This window comes from Miniopterus schreibersii (assembly GCF_964146895.1).
Source record: "Miniopterus schreibersii genome assembly, chromosome: 1".
Taxonomy (NCBI): domain Eukaryota; kingdom Metazoa; phylum Chordata; class Mammalia; order Chiroptera; family Miniopteridae; genus Miniopterus; species Miniopterus schreibersii.
The window spans coordinates 28,609,891-28,630,926 of NC_138101.1; the positions used below are offsets into that span (position 1 = coordinate 28,609,891).

The window sequence follows — 21,036 nt, forward strand, 5'->3', positions numbered from 1 at the left end:
ACTGATACATAGAAAAAAGCATGTGTGGAAGGTGATATTTAATGATTTTATAAATCTTGACTTTTGTACTCAATTTTTTTGTGCAGAACTTATGTATGAACTTAATGACTTTGAAGTAGATATCATTGAGACTTAAGGAAAGTGATCATGCTTATTTAATCATAACATAATAGTGCTATTTAAATTTGGAAATTATCAGTGAGAACTAGGAACTAGAAATTTGGAAGTTACCGGTTAGAACCTCACATAATTCCGCCATGCGTTGTTTGTTTGTTTGTTTGTTTTAATTTGAACTTAATAGAGAAAGGATAGGTAGTTCTTATATTTATTGGTTAGCTATTGTTGCATAATAAATGACTCCAGAATGTCGTGGCTTAAAACAACAATATATTTATTATTGAGCAGTTTTTTTTGTGTTAGGAATTTGGAGACAGCTTAGCTGAGTCTTCTCTTTAAGATCTCTCATAGATTTTGAGATGGTCATCTGATAGGCTTGACTGAAAATGGATTCATCTCCAAGCTCGCTCACTTCTTTGTTGAAAAGATTTACTTTTATCTCCAACACTACATCTTGTTTCATCAAAGCATGAATTCTGAGAAGACAGTAGAGGATACCAGCAAAATGGAAGCCACTGTCTTTTGAAATGTAGCCATGGAAGTGACATCCCATTATTTTTGCTGTATTTTGTTTGTTAGAAACAAGTTACTGTATACCTCTGGGACTCATGGGGAGGATATAAATATCACAGGTCTAGCCTGGCTGGCGTGGCTCAGCAGTTGAGCGTTGACCTAGGATCCAGGTGATCAGGGTTTGATTCCCGGTCAGGGCACAGGCCCGGGTTGGGGGCTACATCCCCAGCTGGGGGCATGCAGGAGGGAGCTGATCAATGACTCTCTCATCACTGATGTTTCTCTCTCTCTCCCTTTCCTTTTCTCTCTCTGAAATCAATAAAGACATATAAAAAAAAAAATATCACAGGTATAAAAAGGCATAAATACCAGGAGGCATAGGGTTCATTGGAAGCCATGTCATGTAACTCTTTTGCCTTAGTTATACAAAATAATGAAGAGAGACATTGAGAATGAGTTCATAAATACTTTTTTATTAGTTTTTTGTTGTTGAATGTGGAGCCTCTTAATTTTGTGAGAGTTTTAAAAAGTATTTAGTATGATGTTTTTCAGGTATGCTGCCATTCTGTTGCTTTGCTTCAGTTTTTTCAGTTCCCCAAATAGGATTTCAGGTCCTCTTACACTCACACTTCACATTTAAGAGTATGAATTACATACTTGAAAAATTGAATTCTCTCCTTTTTCTTTTGAAGATGCCAGGTAGTATAGGCTGTCTGTCATACAGCTGTACTATTTTACTTCAGTGTCACATGCTTTGTTTGTTTCATAAAAATTTGTAATGGAATTTATTTTGTCTGTGTTTAGGTGTTCAGTAGTACAAAAGAGAAGTTTAGAATCTAATCCAGTGATTTTTCAAAATATGGTTTTTGATCAGCAGCATCATCCTCATCTCTACTTGTTGTTAGGAATGCAAATTCTCTGGCCCCACTCCAGACTTACTGAATCAGAAATTCTGGGGCAGGGACTCAGCAATCTGTTTTAACAAACTCTCCAGGTGGTGCTGAAATTCCAAAACCATTAATTTATTCAGGTCCGTTAGAATGTGAACATTATTTTTCTAAAAGCTTTTGGCCAGTACTAGAAATTTAACTTTTACTACTGTTATACAAGGCTTTCCAGGAAAATAAAACATTTTTCCCCCTACTCATTTTACAGATAAAGGATACATAGAAGAAACGCAGTACTTGCCTTGTGTATTTCAAGTCTGTTGGCTAGGCAGCACATGTGTTGGCCAGGAAGGTAGGAGTATTGAGGAAGAGCATAGGGATTTTTGAGATGAATTTTTTCTTTCCTTACACTATTTCTCTTTTAACAAAAGTCAAGTGCTAAATAGTTATTTGTAGATGAGAATTATGTTGGCTTAACATTATGTCACATATTAAACTTTCTTAGTTACATTGAAAATACATTTGATAATTGTCAGAGAATTGATTGTATAGTGTTTAATCGACTTTATAGTTAAGTTTTAGTGGACATTTACCAATAAAGTTTTGCATTGAAATATCTTAGGTGGAATAGAGGCCTCACAAAAATGTCCCTTTCTAGCTGTCATGCCAACTTTTTGATGTGTAGATACTGATTGGAAAGGCATCTATATAGATAGCATTATTTTTCTTTGTGTTCTTTTTTTGAAAAATCTGTTCTATGATACTATTGTAGTAAGATTCAAATTAAAAGACTATACTTAACAATTTGATTATATGTCTTTTATCACTATGTTTTGTGAAAATTTGACAACTTAAACGTTTTTGAGGACTAAATTTTGAGAGGGCCACCTAGTAATTTCTTAGTTATTTTGCATGAATTCACATTTTGTTAAGTTGTAGTGAGCATGAGCATTTGCTAAATTGATATATGCTGCTCATGTGTTCATTTAGGTCAGGGGTAGGGAACCTTTTTTCTACCAAGGGCCATTTGGATATTTATAACATCGTTCTCGGGCCATACAAAATTACCAAGTTAAAAATTAGCCTACTATATTTGGTCAAACATTCAATTAACTCACCCCTAGTGTGATGGCTGGAATTGCTTCCCTTTGGTGAGGCCTTGGCAGGGCCAGATCAAATGATTTAGGTAAAGGTATTAGGATTACAGAGTAGGTTACCGAAATTTGGTATAGTTCTTTGTCTTATACACCTAAGAAAATAGGTGTTAAAAAGTAAAAACTAGGTTACACAGTGAAGTTTGTTAGTGCTAGGAAAAAACCTATACTGTTGTAAAGAAAATCAGATAGTAGTGGATATTAAGAATATTGAATATGTTCTGCCTTTCTTACTTTGCCCATTTACTTAGGTGTTTGGGATTCTTCTGGCTTGTATTGTTTGCTGGGTTCTTTAGCTTAGTAATTTAGAAAGCAGCAAGATAACCATAGGATGGGTGAGAATCGCCATTAAGTGTAGATCAATTTAAGTAGACTATGGAGACTTAATGATTTTTGAAAGATGATGGCTGCTTTACATATCTTTTTCAGTCTTGTTAGTTTTGCAAGTTTATAATATCCATTTATTTCATGGTGGTTAAATCAAGTGCTTTTAAGCATTTTAAGGCTACTTACTGCCTTAAGATCTTTTTATGTAAACCTCCTATTCTGGTAAAACTTACAGAAAAATTTTTAAATTATTAGCAGATTTCCCGTTGACAAGAAAACATTTGAAAGAGATTGTTTTCTTTGTTTTTTCCCCTATCATTTAATTAATGAATTAGATTATTTTTCCTCTGGACTAATTTTGATATAATTCTTAAGGTAGGATTTAGTAAACCATTTTGGCTCTGTTGAAGTTATTTATGGTATAAAATTTTTATGAAATAGTTTTTTTCTGTTTTCCTACTTAGTAGTGTCAATTTTCTTCAAACAAATAGTAGTTACAGTGTGCATGCCACATAAGTTTTACGTTAGGATTTAAGGGCACATTGGACCAGTGTAAACCAAGAATGTCTATACATAGTTGAATTATTTCTTAAAGTTTATAATGTGTGCGAATAAGTGAGAGTCACTCAAATTTGTATTTTCTGACTCCTAAAGAAGTAAATTGTTACATTTATTTTAATGTGCCCTGTAGGTGTATGTATATGAATTGGCTATACTCCCTTTCTCTACTCCCACAAATCAAGGGAAATAATAACCTTCCCCCACTCCTGTCAACAACAGTAAAACAGTGCAAATCAACACTTGAATGTCCCACAAAGCTTTACTAAGTGAATGTCTGTCATCTTCAGAGTTACCTTGCAGTATCTACAGTATTAAAGAGCCCATTGATCAGTTTCCCTATTAAAATGTTAAAATAACAAGATCAGATGTTGATTATCAAACTTAGTTCTATTTTCATAGAGTTTGATATTTGTGTATGCACAAGTGTGCTCTTTTTTAACTGGTGTCTAACTTTGTGATTACAACTTGGGGAAACCTGTTATCAAGTTGTTAGACTGGGTTTTCATTAGGGAAGTCAGATGTTATACTTGAATTGTTGATCCTCTGCAAGAAAACAGAATGCTTCTATTGAGTGAACAAGCCAGGATAATGAGGCGAGGGGTTTTATTTCAAAGGTGTCTTTTTTTTTTGGTGATGGCATAAATACATAACATTATAAAATCCAATTACTATATTAAATTTCATCACTTGTTTTTTAGGTATTCCAATAACTGTACCACCTCCAGGTAAAACTTTTTCCATGTTTTCTCCATCATTGTTAATAAACATGAAATTTCAAGCCTATAAGTTACAGGAGGGACAGTGTTGATACAGTTAGAATATGGAATAGGCTATTGGGATTTCAAGGTCCTATTTTCAGCTCTGCCTTTGCTTCATTCCAGTTTTGATTAAGATAATTAGTTTTCTTATACCTGTCTTACCCATTTCTGTAGAAATAGAGATTTTGAGAAAATTCTCACCATATCAATTTGTTGAAGAAAACTGAGTATAGGATAAAAATAAAATATTTATAAAAAATACCAAGGAACTTTTTATATGATAAAGTGACTGCAAGAAACAAGAGAGATCATTTATCTTGACCTTATTATGGTTTCTGATTTTTTTACCCTGCTGACATAACTCAGTATTATGTTCTGAGATTATATGTTCTGAACCACACTATTAGGTAGATTGATAACTGGACAGATGGTTGTTCTCTGAGTGGTGATTAAATTGTTTATTGTTTACAATGGTATGATCAGTAGTTTTTATGTAGCCCAGTGTTGTTGTTTTGTTTTGATTTTGTTTTTTTACAATTTTTATGTTTTTTGGTAGTGTGATACAACTGTGATAGCAAGTGTATAAACTTATTTCAGTATTAAAAGCCAAGGAGCATAAAGGGAATGAGAAGTGACAGTGCTTTGTAGGGTGGGTCTGAAATCAAAATGACCTTGATAAACACAAACAGTGGAGTTTAGAGAGCATATAGGTGAGTATACATATTTAGATGTGAGATAGTCATTGATTGTCTATGAATGTAGCTGAAAAAGACTTACCAGGAAAAGTTATAAAGGAATCATTGGTGTGTCTTTTTAGTTTAAAAAGAAATGTGATTATAAGACTGTATTATAAAATAGGATTGTGGACTCTAAGGACTAATGTGGTAATTGCTAAACTGTACACTGCTAAAATGTTCAGTAGAGGATTTATAAATCCTAAAACTGGATACAGTGAAGTTGAGCATGGTGTATTTGAAACAACTTGAAAAATGGCTAAAACTGATTTAATTGGACTATTGAGAAAGGTTAAGAGAACTGGGTTTCATTTTTACCTAGAACACTACAAAGGAGGTCTAGTGGAAATGTTTTTAATATATAGAAGGTGTTAGAGAATATGACAATGAATTGTTTCTTGTCCTCATTCGGGAACCATATGTATTGCAGGGAGAGAAATCTAAAGCATTTCCTAGTAGAGAGAGTTGTTAAAACTAGGAAGGAAATGGTATAAGTTGTGTCATCGTAAAGTCTTTGTTGGGATTCTTTTTGCCTATCTGAATTGGAAAGTGTAGAGTAGATTAACTCTTAAGGTTTCTTTTAGCCACATTCCATGGTATTTCATTTAGGTATTGTGAATTATTGAGAATGCAGGCTTCATGATATAAAGGTACAAATTATTTTCTTTCCAAACTAATGCAAAACTACATTATGTGCCTTTCTTTGTAAAATAGTTTTTTAGGGTTGTACTATTAAAACATTTTATGATGGATATTCTCAGCCTTAAGCATTTATTATATCTACTGGTAAGATTTTATTTATAAATTATACATTTTAATTTCTATACATATAAAACTCTCAAAATATTTTTTGAAAGAGGTAAATGTTATTTTATTTGCTTTTCTTCTAAAATATTTCAAGTATAACATATCTGGTGGCAACACTACTGTTTTAAATATGGAAAAGGTAAGGCATTGAGATTAACTTTCTCATACTCATAAAATGGGCTGTGTGTGGTGCTGAAAATAAGACCGGGTGTCCTGACTCCCAGTTTGTGCTCTGTGTTATTAGACCAGACTGTTCATTTAAAGTTTTATTACTTCAATATCTGTTTATAATTTAAGCTCCATTTTTTTCTGTCCATTATAACATAGAGAAGCATGTTATTTCCCCAGAAAAATTTAGTGATATGCAGCAACTTTGTTTCACTCTTGCCATTAAATGTACATTCTCTTATCTTTTTTTGTTTTCTTATGATTGAATGTTTCAGGTTTTCCTCCTCCACCAGGTGCTCCACCTCCATCTCTTATACCAACAATAGAAAGGTAAATCGTTGTGTATACTGTAAATTTTTAATCATTGATAGACTTTTGACAGAAGAATTATATACATATTTGGTAATATCTTCAAAGATTTAATTTTATAAACAGTAGTACTTGCCTTTTAATTAATAAGTCTAGGTCTGTGTTATTTACTTTTATATAAGATGTTATACCTATATAGCCCAGTAACAAAACACAAAGAAAACAAAATGATAGTATTTTGAAATTCTTCCTTTGATTTAGGACACACTGATTAAAGAAACTCCTAAATTGATAAAAATTGACTATAGTCAATTTTGAGGAAAATACAAACAGATGACTAGTATTGTGAATAATGCATGTATGTTTTAGGATTAAGTAAGGACAACTATTATCAGGGACCATAGTAAAGAAAAGCTGCCTTAATCCTTGCTACCCTGTGCTACTCGTCTTCCACAATGGAGGACTGGATGTATTCTCCCTGGAATAGCCTTATTTTTATACCCTGCATTTATGGTTTTGTTAGTTGGAATGCTGTACTAAAGAATATTTACCTCATGGGTGGTAATATGGTGTTTAACTACATAGGCTTTGGAATCACAAAAACCTGGTTCAAATTTTGCCTTCATAATTTACCAGCTTCGTGTTGCTAAGCAAAGTTCATAACTACTCTTTAAGACTTAGTTTCTTCTTTTACCAAATGACTTAGTTTCTTCTTTTAAGACTTAGTTCCTTCTTTTGATAGAATTGTGAAGATTAAAACAGCCAGTAAATATAAAGCATCAGCATAATTCTTGATAGATAGAAATCATTAATGGTGGCTATAATTATTTCTGTTTAAGTGGCAAATAAACTCTATAAAAGTAGTTTATTTCTGAAAAAGTGATATAAATAATATAAAAGACAAAAAAATTGTGAGAACCTTATATCAGTAGCATCAAACCATACATATGATTTCCCCCCCAAAAATGATAAAACAGTGTAGTGTGAATTGCGAGAACATAAGGATTTAATTTTATTAAGTCCTTCTTAAACATATATTTGTTTTCTCAATCAAAATGATAAAAGTATTATTTGTTGATCCTGTCAGTGGGTCTGAGTTTCTGATTTATAACCATTAAGACCAGTATTTTTAAGACTAGATTTTAACTAAGTTTTAAATGTTGTTAGCCTCAAAGTTTCTCTGTTATCTTGTGAGTTAAGATGAATTCATTGGATTATTCATGTTAAATAGTACTAGCAAGCTGTTATTTAAAAATGGGTGTTAGGTTTAACGTTTTTGGAGGTTAAAAATTTGTGTTTTTAGTATTAAAAAATTAAATTGCAGAATTAAAGCTTATCATTATATTGTGGTTAAAGAAATCATGATTCTGCCTTTATGTTTTTTACCAAACTTTTAAAACTTAGAACTTACTTGCAACACATAAAAATACATTTTTCTTCAACAGTGGACATTCCTCTGGTTATGATAGTCGTTCTGCACGTGCTTTTCCATATGGCAATGGTAAGTATTTTTAGTTACCAGATTCAATTTGAATCAGTAAAGGACTTAAAATATTTTTATAGCAATAAAAACATACTTCCACAGTTTAAAATACTATCTTACAGAACAATTAAAAATATTAACTAAAGGAGTAATTAGGTCTTACATATATTTAAGATTACTTAACAGAATAATTTTTCTTTATCAACCAAACTTAAAAATTAACAAATGGTGAGATAACAGGGATATTTATACCATATCTTTTCCTAAAAGGATTTAGGATTTGACACCATATTGTCTGTCTTCATAGTTTGTAATCTTTATGTTTTTTGACTCATAGTATCCAACTAGCCTTGTTCTGATATTTCCCCATCAGTGGTTTATATTTTCTTCTAGATCGTTTGGCTAGGTCCTCTGTCATGTTCACTCTTGACGACTTGATCCATTCCAAGGGCTTCTGATACCACTTTCTGCTTAGATCCCTCATTCATTTGTTCATTTATTTGAAAAGTGCTGTGCATTGTATTAAGTTTTAGAGATACAGTAAACTAGGCATAGACATAAGTTTGCCCTTATCAAATTTATAGGCCTGTGAGGAAACAGCCAGGTGATAGAAGGTGGTGTCAAGGGAGTATAGTGTAAGGGGTGTCCCGCTACAGAGGGCTGGAGCTGTAGATGATGTGACTTGGAGTTCAAAACATGTTCAGAGACATGGCGGTGAGAATGTAGTAGGCTTTTTATGAACTAAAAGAGGTGTGGTGTGGCTGGAGTGTAAAGAATGCATGGTGAATACCTAAAGATGAGAAGAGAGCGTGCAGGTCCTTATACCAGTGTTATACAGTTTCAGCCTGATTCAGAGGGCTGTGAGGAGCAGTTCAGTATTATGGTGAGTTGTGAAATTGCTAGATTTACTTTGGAAAAGGTCGTTCTGGCTACCTACTGTGAAGAAATTGAGGGTGGTAGAAAGGTGGGAATGGCTGAGATGCGCGCTTGATTGGGAGAACAAGAAGCTATTGGAGTACAGTCATGTGCTGCATAACGACACTTTTGTCAGTGATGGACTGGACCATTTATGTCACTGTGGTCCCACAAAATTATAATGGAGCTAAAAAATTCCCATCACCTAGTCATGTCATAGCCATTGTAGTGCATTACTCTCATGTTTGTGGTGATGCCGGTGTAAATACACCTACTCTGCTGCCAGTCATATAAAAGTATAGCACATACAGTTTTGCACAGTACATGATGTTTGATAACAAAGGACTGTGTTACTGGTTTGTGTGTTTAGTATACTATGCTTTTTATTATTTTTACAGTGTGTTCTTTCTACTTATAAAAAAAAGGTTTGCTATAAATCAGTATGCCATGTTATGCCAGCAGCAGCCTCATACCTCTCGTGTTTACTGCATCTATGATTGTTTCATTTTCTCTTGTGCTTGATTTAATCTTATGTTGTTCTGTATTGTAACATGCTGTACAGGCTTGTAGCGGAGGAGCAATAGGCTATACCAGATAGCCTAGGTATGTCATAGGCTGTACCATCTGGGTTTGTGTAAGTGCACTCTGATGTTCGCACAAGAAAATTGCCTAATGTATTTCTCAGAATGTCTCTCTCTGCCATTAAGCGGCACACGACTGTAGTCCATGGGGAGAAATTGTGATGTCCTGTTTATAGACAGTACCATTGGGGGTGGAGGAACCTGAATAGTTCAAAGGCTTATCCAGTAGAATTTATAAGTCTTGGTGATAGATCTGCTGTATCAGTCATGTACTTAGAGATACCTTCTAGGCATCTCAGAGGGTGGTACTGCCCTTCAGACCCATATGCCATTCATTTACATCAAAAAGTAGTCTTTCTGTTGACTGACTTGTTTCATTGATTATACCACCTTTTTTTCTTTTCCTTATTGAAATTCTGGGCTCCCAGGAATTCATACTCATTGGGTTGGAATGTTGCTTCACTCTCTCATTGTTTATGTGACTTTTGTAGATCAACCATTAAATGGAGAATGTAAATTTTCCCATAAGGTGAAATTCAATGAGAATACATTAAAGCACCTTAGTCCTTCCACTTAATAAACATTCAGATATTAGCTGTGGTATTTATGATTATCCCCACCAAGCTCCAAGTTCCCTCCCTTTTTACACTGTTAAGCAGTGTAGTGTAATTGTTAAAGACAGGCCCTGCAGTTAGACAGCCTGGGTTTGGGTCATGGGTCCATCTTATCTTAGTAACTTCAGGTAAGTTAAATAATCTAAATTATTTTTCTCATCTGTAAAATAAAGTTTGAATACAAAGTGCTAAGCACAGTGCCTGTAGTATGTAAGTACTTGATAAGCATTACTTATTAAATTAATTAAAAATTTTACCTCTTTTATAGCACTTATCATTTTGTGCTTTGTGATTAAATTCATTGTGTATTTGTTTCAATACAGAGGAACAGCTCATATCAGAAAGAATAAGACTTCACTCTTGAGGTTACAGACACAGTTTCCTTATGGAAGATTTCAATTTTAAAAAACACTTGTTAAGCATTTAACTTTTTCTTAATGTAATATATGCAAAATTTTAATCCCAAAAGTAAGTGTCTTCTGCTCACTGTTTCCCATCCCAACTCTTGTCTGAGACTTTTTAAAAAAATAAAGGACTTTTAAAGTACTAACAATTATAAAACATATTGCAAGAATTAAGTAGAGGGAAGTTAGGAGTTTTCTTTGTCCTAGCCAAACAAAGCCTTGGAATGAAGATGGTAAATATAGCTTCCTCTTTTTTAAATTCCCTTTCACCTTTGTATTTTATTTAAATTTTTGTGATTCATCCTTAAATACTACTAATTATAGATGGAAGCATTAACTTTTATTGATACACATATTAATATTAAGATTGTGCTCATAAAATAAGACCTAGTTTAATTTTTTCAGGAACATGGAAGAACGTAAGCATTTTTAATGGTTTTTAGTTCCGATGATCTGCATGGCATTTCTACCTAGGCTTATCACCCTATTTCTTGATTTATATAATTTCAGATATCATGTGTTTTCTTTCTGCAATGATAAATATGTATTTTATTCACTTACTATTCTCAACTCTGTTTCCCCACCAGGGAAATTATAACATTATTTTTGTTCCTCTTTATATTTATATACCTGCCCTCTTTTTCTTGTATCATCAGTTACAACTTCTGTGCATCTTTCTAAGCCTTCACCTTTTCCTCTCCCTCTGCCTCCCAACCTTAGTCAGCTATACTCCTACTTACAACAGTATATTCTGCCCTCCAACCAAAATTATCTGTGTCAATTATCTTGGCAAGTTTTTTATTCTAAAAGCTAAACAATAAACCTTATTCACATTATTGTGACTTTGTAAATATTGTGTACTGTAGAGATAATTATAATACTCCAGCCACCCCAAGGAGAACTTTCCAGTGGTAAATATATTAAAATTACCATCATATACTTCATCAACTATGTCAAGTCATACCACATTTTAATTGGGGTTCAGAGTAGAGGTATAACTGTCCAAGTGCAATTTGTTGAATAGTCTATCCTTCCTGAGGGACCTACAGTGTCATCTCCATTCATTTATCAAGTTGCCATATATGCACAAATCTGTTTCTCTGCTTTCCAGACTATTCATTTGGTTTATTTACTATCTTCTATGTAAATTTTATAGTAAATCTCAGTTTCAGCAAAATGTACCTTATTCAGCTTTAGAAGTATTCTTGAGCCATTGCCCTTACATGTTCATTTTAGAATCAACTTTACAAGTTCCATGAAAAACTGTTGAAATTTTGATTGCCCGGCCGAGCGTGGCTCAGCAGTTGAGTGTCGACCTGGGATCCAGGTGATCAGGGTTCGATTCCTGGTCAGGGCACGTGCCCGGGTTGTGGGCTCGATCAATGACTCTCTCGTCATTGATGTTTCTATCTCTCTCTCTCCCTCTCTTTTCCTCTCTCTGAAATCAATAAAGATATATTTAAAAAAAAAAAAAAAATTTGATTAATAACTAGCATTTATGTTATGCTTAGATGACAAACACTGTTACCTCATGTATTCCTGGAAGCCTTATAAAGTAGGCACACTGTTACTGTTTCATTTTAGGAAATTGAAAAACAGCCAGATTAAATAATTTCCCCACTGTCACACAAGTAAGAGTCAACAATTTGAAACCATGCAGCCTGGCTTTAGAGTCCTTGCACTTATACCATAGTACTGGAATTCAACTGATATCTAGATCAGTTGTAAAATTAATGTTTTACAACATGATTTCTCCTATGAACAAGGACTCACTCTTCATTTTAAGGAGATAATTTTTAATGTGTTTCAATTAAGTTCTATAATTTCCTCCATACACTTCTTGCATACCTTCAGTTAGATTTAGTCATAGGCACCTAATCTTTTTGTTGTTGTAAATGGTATATTCATTTTTAAAAAAATATATCTTTTTATTGATTTCAGAGAGGAAGGGGGGGGAGAGAGAGAAACATCAATGATGAGAGCATCGTCATTGATCGCTGCCTCCTGCAGGCCCCCCACTGGGGATCGAGCCCGCAACCCTGGCATGCACCCTGACCAGGAATCGAACTACGATCTCCTGGATCCTAGGTCTATGCTCAAGCGCTGAGCCACGCCTCGCCGGGCTGGTATATTCATTTGAACTCTGTGTTCTGTTTGTGTTTGCTTATATTTAGAAATAGAATTGGTTTTTGTTTTATTTACGCATATCTCTATAAGTACAGAAATATACATATATTGATCATTGTATATATATTGATCATGTAGTCAGTTACCTGTTGAATTCTCATTATAATTTGTCCAGTCTCTTCAGGCAGTAATATCATCCAAAGATAATTATTTTGTGTGTCGTCCCCCCACCCTTTTTTTTTATCTCTCTGTTCTAAGACCTCTGTATAATAAAGTTTTGAAAGTGGAGTGCTTGTCTTACACTTTTTTTTTTTTGCTTTTATAATTTTTACTACTTTACTGTTAGGTTTTTGATAGAACCTACATCAGATTAAGGAAAATTTCTTCTAGTTTTCCAAGTTTAAAAGCTATATGGATATTGATTTTTATCAAGTGCTTTCTGAGATGATCATAGTGTTCTCTAATCTGTTAATGTGGCAAATTTCTAATATTTTTCTAATATTAAGCCACTGTTTATTTGCTGACGTATATCTAACTTGGTCATGGTTGATTACTTTTTATGAAAATATTGGTTTATCTAGGGTTTTGACATCTAAGTTAATATGTAAATTGACCTGTGACTTTTTTTCCCTTTATTTGCACTATCCTTAATTGGTTTTAGTAATTGAGGTTATACAAGGCACATGGGATAAGTTAGAGAATGATCTTTGCCTATTCTCTGGAAGTTTGTGTAATACTAGAATCGTCTATAGCTTTTAAGTTAATAAAAACTCACCTGTAAAAACCATCTGATCATGTGGGAAGGTTTTAAATTACTGATTTAATATCTTTAATAGTTATAAGATGATTAAGATTTCTTTTTATTTTTGAGTCACTTTTGTTTGGTAATTTATTTTTAAGAATTAGTCTTGTTGCAGCTAAGTTTTTAAATGTGTTGGTATAAAGTGTGTAATATTCTATGTATTGTTTAATCTCTGCAACATCTGTAGTGGTGGTCCCTTTTTGGTTCTGATACTGTTTATGTGGACTCGTTTGTAATCTTGTCAGAGATTGTCATGTTTTGTTTGTCTAGTCTTCAAAAACCAGCTTTCTGCTTTTTTGTGTGGTTGTTTTCTGTTTACTTGGTTTCTTCTTTTATCTTTATTATTGCCCTTCTGTTAGATTATTCTGTGCTTTTCTAAGTTCTTAAGTTGGAAGCTTAGCACATTAATTTTCCATCTCTTCTCCCCTTTTTTAAAGAATTTATTTTTATTGCTGACACAACTACAGTTGTTCCCCTTTTCCCTTCCTCTTTGCCCAGTCCCCCACCTTGGGCCTTTACCGTACTATTGTCTGTGACCATGGGCTTTGTATCATCTTTTCTAATGTAGTGTTTTTAAAGATTAAATTTCCCTCCAGAACAGTTTGCATCTCTAGATGTTTGATATTTTTGTTCAATTCCTAAATAATTTTTAAAAATTTTTTGACACCTGAGTTATTGGAAGTGTGTTCTTAATTTGAAATATATGGAGATTATTTCCCCATAAATTTAAAAATTTTGCTAATTTAAATTGTATGGTGGTCATTGTTTATTTTACTTATCCTCTTAAAGTACATAGTGTATTTTTATGAATGTTTCTTATGTGCTTGAGGAGAATGAGTATTCTGTTATTTTCATTATCAATCTTGTTAACAATGTTTTGCTCAAATCTTACATATCTGTAGTGATTTTTTTTGTCTGCTTAAAGTAACAATAATTGAGAGAAGTATCGTATTCTCCCATGATCATTGTGGAGTTTTCTATTTCTACTTGTATTTCTATTAGCTCTTACTCTCCAAAAATTAAGGCTATGTGGTTAGATACCTGGAAGTTTAATTTGCTCTGTCTTCTTGGTGAGTTACATTTTTCATCTTCATGTAGTTATCCTTTCTTTCCCAGGTAACCCTTATTGTGTGAGCCTGCTTCGTCATTAATATAACTACTCATAAGTAGATTGATGGGTATTAACTTTTTTTTCTCACATCCTTTACTTGCAACCATTTTGTGTGTTACGTCTTATATTCAGAAAATAATCAGAATTTTTCAAAGTACAAATTAAATCTCTTCTATATTTGATGAATTCAGTCCCTTTTATATTATCCTGATTGTTGAGCTAATAAACTTGTCTACCTTACCTCCATGTTTTCTAAGTCTTTTTTGAATTGGTGGTTTTTAAAAAATTCTCTATTTCCCTATATAAAATCTTTTTTTTTTTTTTTTTTTTTTTTTTTTTAGTGGTTATTCTTAGAATGCATTATACATCTATCTGATAGATGGTAACATTTGCTTATTTTTTTTGTCTATCTATGAATGCCTTTGTGTTCTTATTTTTGAACTGTAATTTGTTGAATACATGTTTCTAGGTTGGCCATCATTTTTTCTCAATACTTTGAAGATGTCCTAATGTGTTCTGGCTTACATTTTTATATGGGGAAGTTCATGGTGTATCTATTTCTGGCTCCTGTTCACCTTGCAGAATGAAGCGTGTGTTTCTATGTTAGGTCCTTTAAGGGTTGTTTCCAGGCATTCCCCCAATCTGTAGGTACTCACCCTGTCATTTCTCTTTTCTAGTTATAAAATAAGTTTTCATTATAATCTAATGAAGCACTTTTGGTGGGAGTTTTGTCTTTATTTTCCAGTACGTTTTTTGTTTTGCTTTTTTCTCTTTTTTTTTTTAGGTACCAGAACTTTTGTTTTTAATTGTTATGTTTTGTTGTTGTTTTTTCTTTAGTTGCCTTTCCCCACCTTCCTGGTTCTGCTCCTTCATGGCCTAGTCTCGTGGACACCAGCAAGCAGTGGGACTACTATGCAAGAAGAGAGAAAGACAGAGATAGAGACAGAGATAGAGATAGAGACCGAGACCGAGATCGTGACCGAGACCGAGAAAGAGAGCGCACCAGAGAGAGGGAGCGGGAGCGTGATCACAGTCCTACACCAAGTGTTTTCAACAGGTTTGTTGAGTGTGCGGGAGTTTGTATACATGTATTTAATGTACACTTTAGAATTTATATTTGATAACAGGATGGAAAATCCAATTCAGTTGGGAAAGGATTGCTTGAAGAGTATTTAGGATAGCCATTTTAAAAGGCTATTTAATTCATAGGGGTTCTCATGACCTAAAGAGGGATGGGGACCCTTTTTTCTGCCAAGGGCCATTTGGATATTTATAACATCATTCATGGGCCATACAAATTATCAGCTTACAAATTAGCTATCAAAAAAGCTCATAGATTTATTGAATTTCGATTCCTGCCTGCAGTTGCCTTGGCAGGGCCAGACCAAGTGATTTCACCAGCCGTCTAAGGCGCTCGGGTCAGATGTTCCCCACCCCTGACCTAAAGCAGCAGTCTTCAAATCTGTTTGTTCACTTCTCCCTTAAAATAATTTTGAAAACTTTGTACCCCTTCACATATCTTGCCTTCTGAAATTTTTCATCTTAAATGTAAATAGTTGTCAATATATAGATTCCAGTGTATTATAAACATTAAATTTTAAAATAAAATTATCACTCTTTTAAATATATCCAGTGGGTTAAGAACGTTATAGTGATTTGCTAAACATCATTATCTATTTTTTAAAAGTTCATAAATAGGCTGTCTTTAACAGCTAGAAATTATACATTTCTTCTTTGTGGTTGAATTCTTATTTCTGAGCTACTTCCCTCGGAGAATTTTATTCCAATGTAAAATATTTTTATTCTAAGACCGTCTTTTTAAATTGATCATCCTCTCAATCTTTCCTACAATAGATTTATGTAAGTTAAAATGCATAAAAAACTGAAGACCATATGCTTTTTTTTTTTTAATTTTTTTCTGGCTTTAATTATTTTTATATATAAATACACTGTAAATTCTGAAACTAATTTAATAGAACTACATTTCTTAATGTAATGGTGGAGCTTCTGCCCATCCCCAATTAATATATGTATCTATGAATGAATATTTCCATTGTTAGGTAAAAACACTGTCATTAAGTATATTTCATTTAAATATATATATATATCTAAGTGCTGAGAAACCTTGTTCACATAAAATACATACGTGAGAATTGATGGAATTTTGTTGTGGCTCTGTTAGTTATTTGAGCACCTATAGATTTAGTGATATGCCAAAAGTACACATAGTTAACCTATTGTCAAAAGTTATTTTTAAGAATCTATCAGTTCATGATATAATTTTCTTGGGAGCACAGAATTGGAAACCACCTGATTTATAAAAGTATTTGTTACTCAGTGAAATTGTTTCCTAGGACTGTTGTAAAAACGTACTGTAAACTAGTAACCTAGAACAACAGAAATTTACTCTTGAGTTCTAGAGGCTAGAAGTCTGATATCATCAAGGTCTCAGCAGGGTCAGTTCCTTTCTGTAGGCTCTGAGGAAGAATCTGTTCCATGCCTATCTCCTAGCTCCTAGTGGTTGTTAGCAGTCCTTGATGTTCTTTGATTTATAGATGTATCACTCCAGTCTGTCTCTGTCTTCACATGGCATTTGTCTTTCTGTATCTATGTCCAAATGTCTCTCTTTTAAGAATATCAGTCATTGAATTTGGGTGCAGCGTAATCCAATATGACCTCATCCTGACTTGATTACACCTGCAAAAACCCTGTTTCCAAATAAGGTTATATTCACAGGCATGGGAATTAGAACTTGAATATATCTTTTTGGGGGACACAATTCAATCCAATTCATTTAGTAATTAAGTTTTTAATTTTCTCAGTTTCTTGAAAGAATACCAAAAGGGTTTTACCAAGAATTGTCAAAAGACTACCAATTGTTTAACTTAATATGCTCAGAAAGGTTTGGGAAAGCCAAAATTCTGTTAATACATTTTGGCAAAAATAATCTTTAAAAAATTAAATACCTTTATGTGTGTTAAATATTTATTTCTATGCAGATTTTCTTCATTCCATTTATGGCTACCATATAACTTAATTGGTAAAAGACAGCTATCATCATCAAGTCAGTCAGCCAAATCGTGTTCATTTTCTAATGGAAAAAAGTCTGGCTTCATTTTTCTGTTCAGCCAAATGAGTTAATCTGTATTCCCTATCTAAGTCTAATAAACAAAATAGCTGCGGAGCTCAAAATAATGTGCTGCCTTCCAACACTGCTTTTCTTCAAAGGGATTTTTTGTTTTTGCTTTTACTAGTTCAGGGAAAATTCTTGACTTCCACCACACTATAATATATATGACGTTAGAAATCCCATTTCTTACTCCATACTTCATTCTTTTTTTTCTTTTTTTTTTAAATATATCTTTATTGATTTCAGAGAGGGGGAGAGAGAGCGTTAAAACATCAAAGATGAGAGAGTCTCATTGATCAGCTACCTCCTGCATGCCCCCGACTGGGGATTGAGCCCGCAACCCGAGCATGTGCCCAGACCAGGAATCGAACCCCCATCTCCTGGATCCTAGGTCAATGCTCAACCACTGAGCCATGCCTGGCCATTCTTAAAGGAACAATGTATAAGATAGGAAAACCTAAAGCACCATATATGCTTTATGGTTCCTTGAATAAAATAGTTCTCACTGGCACTCTTATAAATTAGATTTGTTTGATGCTAGGATGGTTTTTACACCCTGAGCCAATGTACCATAGTAAAATTGATGAAAGGAATGCCTTTATTTCGTAAAGGGCGAGAAGGGCGATTGCTAGAGAAGAAGTTAGCTGGAGAAGTGGCATGATGTTTTACCACAGGTGTATCATTATGCAGTTCATATTTAGGAAGACTGAATATGGAAGTTGGGGATCTGGTAATTGATTCCCTAAAACGTTCTGTGCCATTGGAAAGAATTCATATACTGCTGTGCGACTGGCATGTACTGTTGGTGTAAAGAATAAACTCCTACCTAATTCTTCTTATGATCCACAAGTCAGAAGTCGTGTACCTTTCTACATTTTAACCCCAGTTCTCTTCCAAGCCAGTACACCGCATGTTCTAGCTACACCGGACTGATTGCTGTTCTCGAAATCCTTCATAGTTTCGTACTTCCTTTGTTCATGTTGTTTCTTACCTCTCTGCCTCACAAACTTTTATTCATTCTTCAAGGTCCAGCTCACATCTGGCTTCTGTGAGCTTCTCTGAACCTGAAAGAATTAATTTTGTTCACATGTTCCCTAAACACTTTATGTGTTTTCTTTAGCATGTCTTAGTAAGCCTCTTTAAGGGCATTGACCACCATTTTTCATTTCTGTATCTTCAGCACTTTGTACAGTAATGCCTGGCACATAATGAATGTGTCAGTGAATAAAATGACTTACATATTTTAAGGGAGAAAGGTGAATACAATAGAGAAAAAACAATTTTTAAAACTGTTGGTGGAACTTTTAGCTAGAAAGATTTTTAAATGAACAAAAATCAACCTTTATCACAGTCAAATCATTAACTTGGGCATCTTTCTTATAAAGTATCAGTCTAGGTACCATCACAATGTAGAATGAAATAAGTTAAAAGTAACTTTTTTATACCACCTATTCTTAGAGATGAGATAAATGTAAGATACATACGCAGTTTTCTGATTTGGCTGAATGAGATGAAGTAGTATATCAATTCAGGATGTGACCATATGCTTGGTTCCAGCAGCATTGGCTTTGTTAGTTGTGGTAATCTAATCATAGACTTCTTAATTCGAAAGGTCCTTAGGTATTATCTAGTCTAAATGTCTATTTATTGGATGTGGAAATGGAAGCATAAAGAAATATAAGGCAATGATAGAGCCATACTCTCTACTCAAAATGTGGTCGAGATCTTACTTAAAATCCTCTCTTGAAATTAGGTAGTTTAAGAATTGTTCTCTCATTTTCCTTATTACTCTTTGTGCACTTCACTTGATCCCACCCGCTTTTGGGGGGGAAGTGGAAGTAGCAGTTCATTCTTTCATTATGTAATTGACATTTTCTGAGTCTCTCTTATGTACCAGGCACAGAGCTGTGTGCTGAGGATACAGAACTATTCATACACTGCCCTTTCAGATTTAACCATATAATATTGTCAGGTTGACTAGGACTGGTTGGTAGTTTAAAACTTTACCTAAAACAGTATGCAGTAAGAAACTAGATAGGATTTATTAAGCTTTTTCCTTCCTATAATTCCTAATAATATGACTTATGCTTTGTAGGCACCTGATAAAATTTTATTCACTAAATAAGTAAAGGTATGATACATAAGTGTATGTGTGAGTGTATATTTTGTATTTCTGAGGTGGGACATGTACTGTTAACTTCAGCCATGTAAGTCAGCATGATTCTGTTAATTTCAAGAGTATTACTTCCCAGAAAGTTGAATAGTTTCTAATGTAGTAAAAAAAATTTGAGATAGCACTGCTATCTCTAGAATGTCCATACTCACAAAGAGCTTAATGCAAAACTTGATAGGAAAGAAGACTAAAAGGAATGGCTTTTCTAGAGCTCATAAATTTTCTTTGAATAAACATAATACAAAGCTTATAGAATATTTGAGGCTAAATTTTCTGATTAAATTTCGAACACACATGCACAGATGATACTCAATTTTTATTGAAACTAAAGTGTTAATGGTTAAGTCACATTTAATTTTCAGGTTGCTATGCTGTAGGGCATCAGAAGTCAATGTTTACCTAAATCTGACTAAAAGTTCAAGGCTACAGGGCAAAAAGTGGAGGAATTTTGTGTTGTTTTGAATTATTCCAGGACTAAAATGTTCTCTGGAAAATCCAAGTGAAGTATAAGTAAAGACCTTTTTTTTTTTTTAAAAAAAAGACTGATATTTTAACAATATGGCATGTAGTATATGTTGTGTCACAAATTACAGGGTTATTGTTTTGAAAATTACAGACCAGTTTCAACATCTGGTCTCTAGGCCGCTTAATTGTGGGCCAGAATGAAGTCTGTTCCTTCAAGGGTATTTGAATAAACTCTAATGATTTTCAGACCCAGAGAAACTTTTTTGCTGCAGCTGTTTATCAAAAGAGGGGCTCGAAGAAGGGGTCTTGATATTTCGTGTATGAGACCAAATCTTCTACCACCTGTAGTAAGGTCCCATCATATGGCCGCCTTCAGAATCTTAAAAGGCCTCAAAACTATCAAGAATTGGTGTTAGGGTGAGAAGGTTACAGATGACAAATTATGAGATTATTTACTTTTAATGTAAATCCAGTTGGAATCATTAGAAAGAGTTTCATTTTTAAAGAGGATAATATTAACGACAATATTCATTTGTTCTGGTGCGTGCTAATTTATTCTGTTTCAGACACATTATTACAGGGTCAGTCACCTTTACAAAAATTCCACTTCTGAAAAATTTAGTATTAAGTTTACTAAAGAGGGTGAGCCTGCATGTCTGCTGCCATTTGTTGAGGGCCTTCTCTTATACCAAGCACTTGTAAATGCTATTGCCAGTTCTGCAACAACCCTGAAGAAGATTGTTGCCAGTTTTACAGATGAGAAAACTGATGCCTAGGGAAGTTGGTTAATTTACCCTAGGTCACACATTTGGTTAGTAGAAACAGAATGTGATCCTGGGCCTACACTGCCTGTACTCTTCCCACTACTACACTGTCTGTCATGGCACATTGCCTTT

At 33.8% G+C, this 21,036-nt stretch overlaps 1 protein-coding gene across 8 annotated transcripts in view; it reads left to right on the plus strand.

Annotated features, from left to right (window-relative positions):
- The window catches only part of FIP1L1 (factor interacting with PAPOLA and CPSF1), a 75,048-nt gene that overhangs the window by 51,363 nt on the left and 2,649 nt on the right, over window positions 1-21,036 (plus strand). For 4 of the 8 annotated variants that reach the window (XM_081154740.1, XM_081154737.1, XM_081154734.1 and 1 more), the window contains 4 exons: window positions 4,258-4,284; window positions 6,302-6,356; window positions 7,781-7,836; window positions 15,210-15,429. In XM_081154740.1, the coding sequence (XP_081010866.1) occupies window positions 4,258-4,284; window positions 6,302-6,356; window positions 7,781-7,836; window positions 15,210-15,429 (358 nt within the window). The remainder of the gene's footprint in view (window positions 1-4,257; window positions 4,285-6,301; window positions 6,357-7,780; window positions 7,837-15,209; window positions 15,430-21,036) is intronic. The other 4 variants (XM_081154741.1, XM_081154735.1, XM_081154739.1 and 1 more) reach the window with 1 other exon arrangement.